This window comes from Benincasa hispida, chromosome 6 (genome assembly GCF_027475165.1).
Source record: "Benincasa hispida cultivar pf3 chromosome 6, pf3_genome.v1.1, whole genome shotgun sequence".
NCBI classification, from domain to species: Eukaryota; Viridiplantae; Streptophyta; class Magnoliopsida; order Cucurbitales; family Cucurbitaceae; genus Benincasa; species Benincasa hispida.
In genome coordinates, this window is record NC_143483.1 from 13352558 (window position 1) to 13366870 (window position 14313).

The window sequence follows — 14313 nt, forward strand, 5'->3', positions numbered from 1 at the left end:
TATTCATTATGTAAAGCCCCCCATTATCTACACTTATAAGAGGAAGGGTAAAGAGGGAAAAGAGCAAGGAAATTCGGTTATGAAGAGAATGGAGAGGGCAAATGCGGTTTCAGGAGGGGTAGTGGGAGAGAAATTCGGTTAAGATAGGGATCACCAGTTGCATGTTAAATATCACAATCGGAAATCCAAGAAGGGTGTGGAGAAAAATAAGAAGAAGAGTCTTCATGGAGAGATTTCCCAACTCTCTCGAATTTCCGTTGGGTTTCTAAGGGCTACTTGCTTGTTTTGTTAATTTCTATTGTTCTCTAGTGATCTGAGACTTTGTTTTTCTTCTTACTTGTTTCTTATCGTTGGCATATTAATAGAAGAAGGTCTTGACTTATTTGTGGTTTGTTCTTCTTAGTTATGGTATTTTAATCTGTGAAAGGTTAGTTTTGGGATTTATTGAAGTTAGGACTGAGAGTCTAAACAAGTGGTATCAGAGCTGTAATCCTAGGGAAAATGCGAGCCATGACTCAGAAGCAAATGAAAGAGAGGCTGGAAACGATTGAGAAGGAAATGGCTGGCCTGAGGGAACTACTGAGTGGTTTATGTAAGAATTTTGAGAAGTTAACGGAGGAAGTTCGTGAGGCTCGAAGGAAGGGACTATGCTTACCGAAGGTAGTATGATCAAAGAAAAAGGGAGAGTGGATGATACGGAATCCTCCCACTTAACAGAAGGAGCTGTAGGTTGAAATACCTCTTTTCGCAGCGGAGAATCTGGAGTCCTGGATGTATCGCGCAGAGCATTATTTCGAAATACACGAGCTGACTGATGCCAAGAAGGTCAAGGTGGCCGTGATTAGCTTCGCCCCAGATGAGGCACCGGAAAGCCATAACGACGTGGGAAGAGCTGAAGAGGAGGTTGTTCGAGCATTACCGGAATGTGGGAGAAGGGAGTCTGGGTGCTCGGCTGCTCAAAATCAAACAAGATGGTTCATATTCTGAATATGTGAAGAAATTCGTTACTTATTCGGCGCCCTTGCCGGAATTATCTGAAAACGTGTTGAGAGATGCCTTCATGAATGGGGTGGAGCCTGCGCTGCAAGCAGAGGTGATTAGCTGCAACCCTAAAACGCTAGACGATTGTATGCGTGAAGCCCAACTGGTAAACGATAGAAACTTAGCCCTGAAACTAGCATTTTAGGGATTTGGGGGTTGGTGGGCTTAACAATTGAGAGGCCTAACAAAGGAAGAAGGAATAGTTAGAAAAAGTCCAAACCAAGGGACATGAGGTCCTACCTATGAAGCAGGTTGCGATACTAGTCTAGCATTTTCCCGTGAAGAAGGATGCTCCCCTGAAAAGGCTATCGAATTCGGAGTTCAGGGATCGACTCGACAAAGGGACTATGTTTTCGGTGTATGAGAAATATGATCCTGGACATCGATGTAAGGTAAGGGAGAACAGACAACTCATGCTTTTCATAGCCAACAAGGAAGAGGACCCGGTGGTGGAAGAAGTTGAGGAAAAGGAGGAAAAACTAGAATTGAAAAACACAGAAGTGATGGAGAAAGCAGAGCTCGCATTGAACTCTTTACTTGGGTTTTCAGCAAAGGGAACCATGAAACTTAAGGGCGAGATTAAGGGAAAAGAAGTGTTGGTACTCATCGTTTCGGGAGCAACGCATAACTTCATCCATCAAGATACTGTGAGGGAGCTCAAAATCCCATTAGAACACTAAACGAAGTTTGGAGTAGTGATTGGTAATGGAATCGAAATCGAAGGAAAAGGGGTCTGTAGAAACGTAGAACTCGGTTTACCAGGGCTGCTGGTGAGAGCGGATTTCTTGGCAATGGAGCTTGGTCGAATGAATGTGGTGTTGGGGATGTTGTGGCTTTGCACCATGGGTTTCATGGGGATCCATTGGCCATCATTGACAATAGACTTTTGGTCTGGAGAATCACATATAACATTGCGAGGAGACCCTTCACTAGCAAAGGTGGAGTGTCTTTCAAGACTTTGAGTAAACAATGAGAGGAGGATGATTTGGGGTTCTTGGTTGATTTCCAAGAGATTGAGCAAGAAGAAGAGACAGGAGCGAGCAATTAAGAAGAAGCTCCTACTCAGCTACCAGTGATGATTTCGGTTCTCTTGGAACAAAACCAAGATGTTTTTACCCTGTCAGTAGTGGACCATCGCATCCTCATCAAAGGAGGACATGATCCCATCAATGTTAGGCCCTACAAATATGGCCACGCGCAGAAGGAAGAAATAGAGAAGCTGGTACAAGAGATGTTGCAAGCAGGTTTTATACAGCCAAGTAAGAGTCCATACTCGAGTCCGGTATTGTTGGTTACGAAGAAGGACGGAGGGTGGCGATTTTGCGTCGACTACAGGAAGCTTAACCAAGCCATTGTGGCTGATAAATTTCCAATTCCCGTTATTGAAGAACTACTCGATGAGTTACATGGTGCCACAGTCTTTTCCAAACTTGACCTCAAATCCGGGTACCACCAAATCAGAATGAGGGAGGGGGACATCGAGAAGACAATTTTTGACACCCATGAAGGTCACTACGAATTCCTAGTGATGCCATTTGGTCTCACTAATGCCCCGACCACTTTTCAATCACTCATGAATCAGTTTTTCCGGCCTTTATTACGCCGATTTATTCTTATGTTTTTTTATGGTATTCTGGTTTACAGCCCTGATTTGTCTACCCACGAAACACATTTGGGAGTGATGATCAATGTGCTGAGGGATAATCAGTTGTATGCCAACTAGAAGAAATGCGTTTTCTGTCAAGAATGCATACAGTACTTGGGGCATTGGATCTCTTCACAAGGTGTTGAGGCGGATGGTGAGAAGATACAAGCCATGGTGAATTGGCCTCGCCCGATGAGACTTAAAAAAACAAATGATATCATGCTCGGTATTAGCACTACCCGACTTCAGTAAGCCCTTCATTATTGAGACAAATGCGCCAGGAACCAGCTTAGGAGCAGTGTTATCTCAGGGGGGATAAATCAATCGTGTATTTTAGCCAAAAACTCTTTCCACGAGCACAAACCAAGTTGATATACGAAAGGGAATTGATGGCTATGGTATTGGCAGTACAGAAATGGAGGCATTATCTGTTGGGAGGCAAATTCACGGTCATCTCGGATCAGAAGGCTCTGAAATTTTTGATCGAGCAAATAGAAGTGCAACCTCAATTCCAGCGTTGGCTCACCAAGCTTCTAGGATACGACTTCGAAGTCCTATACAATCGGGATTATTGAATAAAGTAGCGGATGCTCTTTCACGTGTGCAACCAATAACAGAATTACAAAGCTTGATGATCGGCAGTAGTAGATGTGGATCTCATTCTTAAGGAAATCGAGGCAGATGAAGAACTTCAACGAATCATTGCAATATTGAAAGAGAATCCTGAAGGTAAGCCTAAGTATTAGTGGAAGAACAACAAGCTATGGTACAAAGGAAGGTTGGTGATACCACGTAGCTCATCATTAATTCCGGCCCTATTACATACCTTTCATGATTCGGTACTAGGAGGCCATTCAGGATTTTTGAGAACCTACAAGTGAATGAATGGGGAACTACATTGATCGGGGATAAAGACAGACATACAAAGATATGTGGAAAGGTGAGAAATATGCCAAAGAAATAAGACCGAGTCCTTGTCGCCTGCAGGGCTGTTACAGCCACTTCCCATCCCGAAGTTAACAATGGAAGAATGGACAATGGACTTCATAGAAGGGATACCTAGAGTAAGGGGGATTCGATTCCATTCTTGTGGTTGTAGACCGCCTAAGCAAATATGGGCACTTCATTCCCTTGAAGCACCCTTTTATAGTTAAGCAAGAAGCGGACTCATTCATCCAAGAGGTAGTTAAACATCATGGCATCCCTAAATCAATCATTACGGATAGAGACAAGATTTTCCTGAGTAATTTCTGGAGGGAAATGTTCACCTCATTGGGGACTCAACTGAAAAGGAGCACCGCGTTTCACCCCTAAACGGATGGCCAAACCGAGAGAGCCAATCGGTGCCTCGAGACCTACTTGAGATGCTTCTGCAATGAACAACCCTCGCGATGGAATAAGTGGTTGGCCTGGGTTGAGTTGTGGTACAATACTACCTTCCATCTATCTATTCAAACCACCCCATTTCAAGTTGTGTATGGGTGTCCTCCCCTGCCAGTAGTGCATTATGGAGATCCAAAATCAACCAATGACAGTGTAGAAAGACAATTGAAAGTCCAAGATTTAGCCTTGAACGCCCTCAAAGAAAATTTGGCGATGGCACAGAACCGGATGAAGAAACAAATGGATTCACGTCGAAGGGAGTTGCAGTTTGAAGTAGGGGATGAGGTGTTCCTCAAGTTAAGACCATACAGACAATGATCCTTAGCAAAAAGAAGTGAGAAGCTGTCTCCAAAGTTTATGGACCCTACAAGGTAGTAGAAAAGGTTGGAGAAGTTGCTTACCGATTAAACCTACCACTAGAGGCAGCTACTTATAATGTTTTCCATGTGTCCCAACTTAAAAAGAAGCTAGGCAAAACTCAGCAAGTACAAAAAAATCCTTTCATCCTGTCAGAAAAGTTCGAATTACAAGTGAGTCCTGAGTTGGTGCTAGGAATAAGGTGGAATGGAAAGACGGTTGCTCAAGAATGGTTAGTAAATGGAAGAATCTCCTTGAAAGTGAAGCCACTTGGGAGGCTGCACCAGAAATGAAACAACAATTCCCTACATTTCACCTTGAGGATAAAGTGTGTTTCGAGAGGAGCGGTATTGTAAAGCCCCCGATTATCTACACTTATAAGAGGAAGGGTAAAAAGGGAAAAGAGCAAGGAAATTAGGTTATGAAGAGAATGGAGAGGGCAAATGCGGTTTTAGGAGGGGTAGTGGGAGAGAAATTTGGTTAAGGTAGGGACCGCCAGCTGCAGGTTAAATATCACAATCGGAAATCCAAGAAAAGTGTGGAGAAAAATAAGAAGAAGAGTCTCATGGAGAGACTTCTCAACTCTCTCGAATTTCCACTGGGTTTCTAAGGGTTACTTGCTTGTTTTGTTAATTTCTGTTCTTCTCTAGTCATCTGAGACTTTGTTTTTCTTCTTCTTACTTGTTTCTTATCGTTGGCATATTAATAGAAGGAGGTCTTGACTTATTTGTGGTTTGCTCTTCTTAGCTGTGGTAAAAGGTATATTTTAATATGTGAAAGGTTAGTTCGTGGGATTGATTGTTAGGACCGAGAGTCTTAACACATTAATATTCAAATTTGTTATAAAGAGTTGAGAAAATAATGAAACGTGCAGTGTTTACATTTTTTTTTTTCTTTTGTGATCATAGATTTTGTTTAAATTACCATACCAATAAACATTAATGCTTAAAACAAACTTCAATTCATATTTATTAATTGCCGGCCAACAGTATGAATCAATTTCATGATGTTAAAATATAGTCGTTATTTTCTCTCCTTTAATTGTTAAATGTTCTCAATTTTCTTGTTCTCAAATTTTTCTTGTTTCTTCTACAAAATTTAAAAAAGAAAAAAAAAATTGTGTTTAGTAACTATTTGTTATTTCCTGTACTTTTATAATTTAAATTGTATTTGAAAATTGGATAATTATTTTAAATGATAAAACTGTTGAAAATATGTTTAAATATACCAAAATGTCACGTTTTATCAATGATAGACAGAGAGATCATTGTCTATCATTGTCTATGAATGTCTATCACTGATTGATAGTTACATTTTGCTATGTTTGTAAATAAGGTAACTCATTATTTTTTTTATTTGATAATTAGAGGTGTACATGACTCATCTTTTTATATTTGATAATTAGAGGTGTACGTAGGTTGGGTTGGTCTGAATTGAGAGTGTTTTTTGGACCAACTCTTAAAATTCGGGTTGGGTTGGGTTGAATTGTTGACTTATGTAAATTTATCTACAATGTATGACTAACTAAAATCTAATAAAATTTAAATGTAAAATATCAAATGTCTATGATTTATTAACTTTAAATAAATAAAAATATCATAACATATTAAAAAAATATATTAAAAATTCACAAACTAATAAAACGTTAAACAATGAGAAATAATATATATAATTCAAGTTGGGTTGGATCAACTTAGATTTTTTTAGTTTATCCACGATCTGACCCAATCCAACAAAATAAAAATAGTTTAAACCAATTCAACCCTTACATTTTGGGTTGGATAATTGGATTGTTTGAATTGTCAACTCAGTTGAACTTATTGTTAACCGACCATTCTTTTTAGAGTTTATGATTCAAAATTATTATGTTATTGTTTTCTCTAATCTTTATTACACATTTGATGAGTAGACATGATGGAATAGTACATTTATTTATTATTGTTAAGAAATTGGAAATAGAAAGTAAGAAACAATGAATAAGAAATTGGGGTTGTAACGTAGTGTCCAATTTGGTAACTATTTTATTTTTAGTTATTTCTTATTGAAAATTAAGTCTATAAACATTATTTCAACTTCCAAAATTCTTTATTTGTTATCTATTTTGTACTAATGATTTTGAAAAACCAAGCTAAAATTTAAAAATTTAAAAAGTACTTTAAAAACTTGTTTTTGTTTTGAGAATTGGCTAAGAATTCAATCAACATAAAGAAGAAAGATGCAAAATCGTAAGAAATAGAGAGAAAATAGACTTATTCTTTAAAAATCAACGAAATGGTAACTAAACGAAGCACTTGTTTTTTATTTTTAATTTCTTGTTTCTGGAAAAAAAAAATCACCAAAACCTATTTTGAAATAGGTTTTAAAATAGGTTTTGGTGGACGTTTCTAAAAAGATGTTAAAAAGAAAAACTGAAAATTAATTATAAGTAAAAACAAGAAAAACAGAAAAATAATTATCAACCACATTGTTTCTTTTCTTTAGAGAAATTCTCATAAATAAAAAGAAAATCCACAAAATATTTATATTTTTGTAAATATTGCAAACATCAGAATTTAATTCCAACCTTAAACTGTAGCCCAAATCACAAATTCATATTAATACATCTAAATACTTACTTGAAGTATTTGTCCAAATCGACACTTCACTCGAGTCATGAACACAAAATTCAATGCAGAAACAATTCAATTTGTGGGAAGATAGGGCATACGATAGATGTTTGTTACAATAGATACAATAAGGAATTTACTTCTAATCTGAACAAAGGCAACAACGACATCACTTCAAAAAATAATGGCAAAACCCATGTTGCAATGGTTATCACACAGAGTGGAAACCCATTCGTCTCAAATGATTCAAGTTGGTATGCCGACAGTGGGGCAACCAATCATGTGACGGCTAACTACAACAATTTCAACAACCTAGTGGATTATGAAGGTAATGAATTGATAACCGTAGGCAATGGTGATAAATTACAAATTTTGTCTCTCGATAGTTTAACTCTTACTATTAGAAAATATTTGTTGAATCTAAATAATATCTTATATGTTCCTAATATTACGAAAAATCTTGTTAGTGTATCTAAACTAGCACAGGATAATAACATTTATATTGAATTTCACGATAGTTATTGTCTTGTAAAGAACAAGGGTTCGGATCAAACAATTTTGAGGGGCACACTTAAAGATGGGCTATAGCATTTGGAAGATGCTACCTTGAAGTCGGTTGGTTAGTTCAATTTTGTTGCTTATGAGTCCAAGAAGGTTGTGCACATAAATAAAGAGAGTCTATCAACCTTGACATTATATAATATCTTTGTTAATAGTGTTGTATCTAAAACTACTTGACATTGACGTTTGGGTCATTCTTCATTGAGAATATTTGATTTAGTAACTAATGATTGTAGTTTGTTATTTAAGAAAGATATAGTTGAACTTTGTCAATCTTGTCAGTTAGGTAAATCACATATTCTTCCCTTTTCATTATCTGAATCTCATGCATCAAATGTCTTTGATCTGATTCATGTGAGGTAGGACCCTTGTGTTTGTTGGAGTTGATGTCCTGTAATTGTATTGGACAAACATTTTACTTAAATGTTTATTTCAAAATTAGTTGCGTTAACCACAAATCAATAAACTAACATTCAACATAATATTGGACTTCAAGTGTAATTGCGAAAAATTAATGGATTTAGATTTGACGTTGAAATTATTCAATTTGAAAAAAATAAATGACAGAAGTTAATTTTATTTTTGGAAAGAAATGAAGTTAATAAAATAAAGTGGAAGAAGGAAAAAAATTGAATAAAGTTTATTTTATTTTCTTTTTAGTTATTATTATTATTTTATTTAAAAAAACAGATTCTCTTCTCTTCTCCCTCACGCGTCCGCCCCCCCCCCCGAATTTTCCCTGCTCGCCGCCGAACTCGCCCAGCCGCCCGTCCTCCTCAGTCCATCGTCTAGACCGCCGCCGCCCGAGTCCAGTAGCCGGTCTCCACCGCTGCTCGTTGCCGATCTCGACCAGCCGGGCAGCCGGTCAGAGTAGCGTCCGTTCTGTTCCGCCGAGAGCCGTTCACCCAGATCTGAAGGCGTCTTCGTCCGTTCTGTCCTGCCGAGAGCCGTCCGCCCAGATCTGAAGGCGTCTTCGTCCGTTCTGTTCCGCTGAGAGCCGTTCGCCCAGTTCTGAAGGCGTCTTCATCCGTTTGCATCGTCGGATCTCATCTCCGCTGCTGCCAGCCACGTTGTCAGTCGTTTCCCCATCAGTCTCCATTGTTCGTCTCTGGTTGGGTGAGTTGTGGTGTTTGTAAAGATATTTTAGAGGTATCTTGTATACCCACTTTCGATTGTCTCCCAATTGTCCCCAGCAGTCTCCATTGTTCGACCACTGATCATGTTTACAGAGGGATTGTTATTCACAACCACAACCTTATGACTATTTTGAGCTTCCAATCTTTTCTCATACGATAGTAACTCAAATTGCATTTGTAGCCAAGTGAGATAAGTTTTTCCTTGAAGAGTGGCAACGATGGCATTATAGTCTTCATCAAGCCCCAACAGGACTTGTGAGATAAGTGCCCTTGTTGGAACAGGGCTTCCAGCTTGACCTAGATTATCATAATGAAGTTTCATTAGTTTTAAATATTCAAACATACTATTATTACCTTTCCTTGTTTGTTGGAAGGTTTGGTGAACTTCTTCTGCTCGAGATGGAATTCCAAACAGCTCTTGGATTGCATCCCACAGATCCTTCGATCGCTTGTACCCCATGACTTGAGTTGCTACTTCTAGTGTCATTGAGTTGTACAGCCACCCCAGGAGCAGCTGATCAACGACAAGCCAGGCTTCATAGGCAAGGTTTATAACCTCCACAGTCTCTGGAGTCATAGCAGGATTGATTAGGTTTGGGAGCTCGATGCAATGGTGGCAAATGTTTCACTGCTTGCAGCGATTGTGTTTTGACTTAGGAACATGGGAGGGCATGGCTTTTGCCCAAGGAGAAAGCCTTCGATTATGTAACCTCAAAGAATAGGGAGAGTTAAGCCTTCGATTGTACAAAGTTGTACACTGTGGCATACCTGACTGTATTATTGACTTTTCTTTTTCCTTAATAAAGCAAGCACCCCCTTCCCACTCAGCCATCTAACACCACTTCCCCTTCAATGGTGAAATCATCTGCTCTGTTTCATGCTTCCAATTTCTTCATTCGCTCTACATTCATGCCTTCTTCCATAACACTCACTCTCTTCCTTCTACCCTCAAACCTCAACCATCTCCACAGGTTTGCCTTTCGCAATTCACTCTCTCCTTTATCGCCTCGAAGATTATCCACCACTTCCACCCCTTTCCCTCTGCAATACGAAATGATCATCAACCGACCGTCTTATCCTCCGCCGCCCCATCAGAATCGAAGAACACCCACCAGAATCCGCTCCGACAACTCTCCCGAGTTTGACTCCTCCGAGGATCCCACTTCCGAAATGGGGTTCGAGAGCTGGGTGGATCGGAAGCTTATATCCGAGAGTGAAACTATTTCTGGTAAGGAAGGCGTGGTTATGGATAAGGCTATGAGGAAATACTATAATAAAAGAAGGAAGAGGATGTATGGGTCTGATTCTGATGAAGATAATAAGACACAGGACGAGGGATTTGTGGAATTAAAGCCTGAGGTGGTCGAGTTTAATACGTTGCATAAGAGAGAGGAGGAATTGTTCTTCTATGACGCTTTTGCTTATCCGTGGGAGAAAGATAAGCATTACAAAATGGTGTATCAGTTGGAGAAAAAATATTTTCCTGATGAAGGTCTTGACAAGGCTTTTTTGGGACCTGGAGAGTCAAATGTGGAAGTGAATGAACAGACAAAGGGAAGGAAAGGGGTGAAAAAGGGAGTTGGGGTTGAGCCCGAAATGAAAGTGAAGGTCACCCATGGCATGGATGACAAAGGGTTAGTTTTCTTTGATGAGGGGAAACCAGAAAACGAGAACAAAGGGTCGGTGAAAGATGTGACAGAGAAGAAGGTGGAGGAGTTCTTCAAGTGTTTGAAGAAAGTTCCTGCTAAAGATTCTGAGATTGGTCCGACGGAGCCATATCTTTTGACGAGGCATACGGAGCTCCCTGCCAAATGGGATAGTCCTTGTGGGACAGTGGTTTTGCTGAACAAACCGAAAGGTCAGTCTGTGGTTTCTGTAGTCCTTAGAAAGGAAATACCCTGTTTATAATCTTTGATTTGATATCTTTGTGCAAGTTCTGTATCCATTCACATGTGCTCTAATTTGCATTGTTTCAGTTAGAAGTAAATTCCTCACCCTTTTTCTTTTTGACGTTTAAAGAGAACAAAATGATTGTTTAACGTAGGGTGGACTTCATTTACGGTATGTGGAAAACTTCGGCGCCTAGTCAAAGTGAAAAAGGTGCATTTCAGCTGTTTCATCTGCATAGACTACATTATTCGATTATCTGAGCTCCTCTAACAACATTGTTTTCCACTTATGTGCATTGATAGGTAGGTCATGCAGGTACTCTTGATCCTATGGCTACTGGTTTGTTGATAGTGTGTGTTGGTAAAGCGACGAAGTTGGTTGAAAGGTGATGATTAAGTCAGCTATGTAATTGATATTTTGTTTTTCATTTCCCCTTTCCTTTTTCCAAGTGAGATATTCCTTCGTTAATAGAATAAAATAAGAAGATATAAAGGGTAAGAGAAGACATGTTCCCAAGCCAAAGTTAAAATATATTTCTAAATCACTTTTACTAACATTGGTGAAATGGGGAGAGTAATTACAGAAAACTTGAGGCATACAACTTTTCTAAGAGGCGGCATGTTTATCTTTTAGATATCAAGGTATGATTAAGAGCTACAGTGGAGTTTTCCGTTTAGGTGAGGCTACTTCAACTTGGGATGCTGATTCACCGGTGCGTGATCTTATCTCTCTAGTCAATTGTGGTTTCTCATCTCTAACTGATACGCATTTCTGTACTATATCTGTTATGTTCTTCTGGGAAGTATTGTGTATCACTTTACGGTGTCTACTGTTAATGCATCTGCCAGAGGAATCATTATTCTAGTCTTAAGGGAGAAAATTTATGATCCTATATTAACTCATCAAATATTTGCCTCTGGCAAGCCCGGTCACAATAGGCGTGAAGAGATTCTTGAATTGTATTGAATATAAAGGGAGACTTCATTTTATATGCATACTATCCTTTTTCCATCATTAGCATAATGTTTCTCAACATTCTGTTAGTTGTTGAGTTATTAGGTTAATTGCAAAGTGAGGTTTTGACTTGTCTCACAGGTTAATAAAAAATTTCAATCGGGTTCCATTCCTGATGAAAAGTTATTTGTGTATCATCCAAATAAGAATCACTTGTCCCAATTATTATGCAGGTAATTCAACGAGAGCCTTGGGAGCACATCAAAGATGGTGACATAAAAAAAGCTGCTGCTTCTTTTTGTGGGGAAATCTGGCAAGTTCCTCCCATGTTTTCTGCCATTAAAGTAAGCACTTCTTTCTATAATTATAACTTTACATAGTAGAAGCAAGGTTTAAAAATGCATGTTTCACGGAATCACAAATATCATATCTGTATGGAATTTTTACAACTCGAACGGGGAGAATAAAAATGTGTTTAGAAACAAGCTTTTCTTTCAATATAATTTGTGGTATAAGATTATGGTTTGTACAGAGGTCCATTTGATGGAACACTAGGACGGGGGAGGTAATGACCATTTGAAAGTCTGTAGATTTTGTCAACTTCATTGCATCTAATTCTTTAAGGATGTGTTTCTTGTCTGTTCCACATTTCCTCTTTTCTATAGCGTCTCTTTTGTGTAAGATGCTTATATCAACGTTCTTTAATCACCAGGGCTTTCTTTCTTATACATGTCATCCATAGAAAGTTTGTTTCTCTGTCAAAAACTATGATGAGTTCTCTGATTGTGTTAACTGTTACGTTTCGACGGAGCCAGCCAACTAGAATGACAGTATTTCATGCTTCTTCATTCAGAAATTATGAATTATTTGTCATTTGTCGATATGAAATTGATGTTCCAGGAGATCTTGACTGCATGAATACAATTTGATTACAGATTTCATTACCTTGTTTTTAGGTCGGAGGTGAGAAGATGTATGAGAAAGCAAGAAGAGGAGAAAGTATTGAGCTTTCTCCAAGACGAATATCAATCTTCAAATTTGATATTGAACGTAGTTTAGATGACAGGTAGGTTCACTTTCAATGTACACTTCTGTTTTGTCGTTTCTGTATTTGGTGGCTAGGCCATATGCAAATGCATGGAGCACTTGAAGATGTCCAATTGGTTGTTAACAGAGAAATTTGTCTAGCTAAAATTGTGGCATTTCACTATATAAGATAGCACTAGATCATTAGGTGGCATGGGTTAGAAACTTCTGTTTTGATGAGAATCCAACTTTCTTGTAGAAAGATAAAAGTAGTAAAAAAAGAAGCCATATAGAAACACAGGCCAAAATAAGGAGTCTTCATAGAGTTACAGGAAAAGACTCCAATTTCAAGTGATTAAACATGAAGGAAAATCACAAAAGGTCCAAATTTTCAAAAATCTCACGGCCGACTCATTATATTGACAAGGCCAACAACTTGACTCAGTTGTTTACTTGATGAGCTCTGGCTGGTTTGTCGGACAGCTCAAATATACTTGTTAGTAATTTCAAAATTTCGGTTCAAAATATTGTTTTGCTGCACTAGTGTGTAAACTTCTTAATTTAGTGAATATGTTTTCTTTCAAAGATTTTAATGCGTACTGCTTGACTGGTCTGTGACAGGCAAAATTTGATTTTTCGAGTAACATGCTCTAAAGGAACATACATTCGATCACTTTGTGCAGATCTTGGGAAGGTCCTTGGCAGGTATTCATCTTCCCCCTTGCAATGGACCTTCATTTCTCTACATTCTTTTACCCTTTATTGCCGATAAATGCTTCAAAGAGTAAATCTGTGTCAAGCTTCTCGATCGTTTTGATCCTCTCTAGGTATAATCTTGACAATGTAATATTCTTGTCTCTTGCAGTTGTGCCCATCTAACTGCACTTCGAAGGGATTCAATAGGTCAGTTCAAGAGTCTTTATTTAGTTAGTTATTTTAATCATATTGACTCAACGCTCAAATGTTGTCGAAAAGTCTCATCGAGATCGTAAAGGACACTATCTACTTGGTTATATTATTCCATAACATGTTCAGAAGAAAAGAAAAAGAAAAAAAAAAAACTTTTACAAGTTCAGTTTATCATATCAAAGTATCACCTTTTCAGTTATGTAAAGTATTCGAAGTGGTAGTAGCTTGAACTATCCAAGACAATGTGATTTTGACATGAGCCTCCGCATTTCAGGGCAATATCTAGCAGATGATGCCTGGGAATTCAAAGAGTTGGAAGATGCAATTACCAAAGGTTATTTTTAGCTTTAATGTTTTCAACATTTCACGGTGTTGTTAGCCGGGGGGTCGATATTAAGCACCCATTGGCGTTTCTCACAAGTCATGTGACTTTTGCACCATCTTCTGATAAACAAGACATTTAGACTGCCATTGAGAAAAGGAGAGGAGGATGAGCAGTCTGTTGGTATGTATTTAGGGGGAAAGAGTTATTGGACAGAGAAAATGAGGTAATTTTATACTGTTGTTTTCCTTTTTAGAAGACATGATTAATTTGCTTCAGAAAAAAAAAAAACATGATTAATCATTTATTGACAGAATAATTAATCTTTGTGTCTCACAAGATAAGGACGATCTTTTGTTTTTGGTTTTTGATTTTGATAATGGCATGTATTCGTTGTACAATTAACAAGTGATTTGTTATTAGGAACTGTAGATGACTTTCAGAATTAATGAAAGAACAATATCACCATTCTTAACTAGGAGT

At 38.2% G+C, this 14313-nt stretch overlaps 1 protein-coding gene across 2 annotated transcripts; it reads left to right on the forward strand.

The window, feature by feature from the left end:
- Positions 1 to 8255: 8255 nt before the first annotated feature.
- Positions 8256 to 14308, forward strand: LOC120080471 (Pseudouridine synthase family protein). 2 transcript variants are annotated; one of them, XM_090314654.1, is made up of 10 exons: positions 8256 to 8709; positions 8911 to 10587; positions 10774 to 10829; positions 10922 to 11004; positions 11253 to 11331; positions 11807 to 11917; positions 12530 to 12639; positions 13221 to 13304; positions 13465 to 13502; positions 13783 to 14308. In XM_090314654.1, the coding sequence occupies exons 2-10, from the start codon at positions 9582 to 9584 to the stop codon at positions 13851 to 13853; spliced, it is 1638 nt and encodes a 545-aa protein (XP_090170780.1). In that variant the 5' UTR covers positions 8256 to 8709; positions 8911 to 9581; the 3' UTR covers positions 13854 to 14308. The 2 variants fall into 2 exon arrangements, with proteins under 2 accessions (XP_090170780.1, XP_090170781.1); XM_090314655.1 differs by having other exon boundaries at positions 9104 to 10587.
- Positions 14309 to 14313: the final 5 nt, after the last annotated feature.

Coding starts and splice junctions, on each gene's coding strand:
- LOC120080471 (XM_090314654.1), top strand. CDS start 9,582: ATGGTGAAATCATCTGCTCTGTTTCATGCTTCCAATTTCTTCATTCGC. Junction 11,332..11,806: donor CTTGGGATGCTGATTCACCG/GTGCGTGATCTT, acceptor ATTATTATGCAG/GTAATTCAACGAGAGCCTTG. Junction 13,503..13,782: donor ACTTCGAAGGGATTCAATAG/GTCAGTTCAAGA, acceptor TCCGCATTTCAG/GGCAATATCTAGCAGATGAT.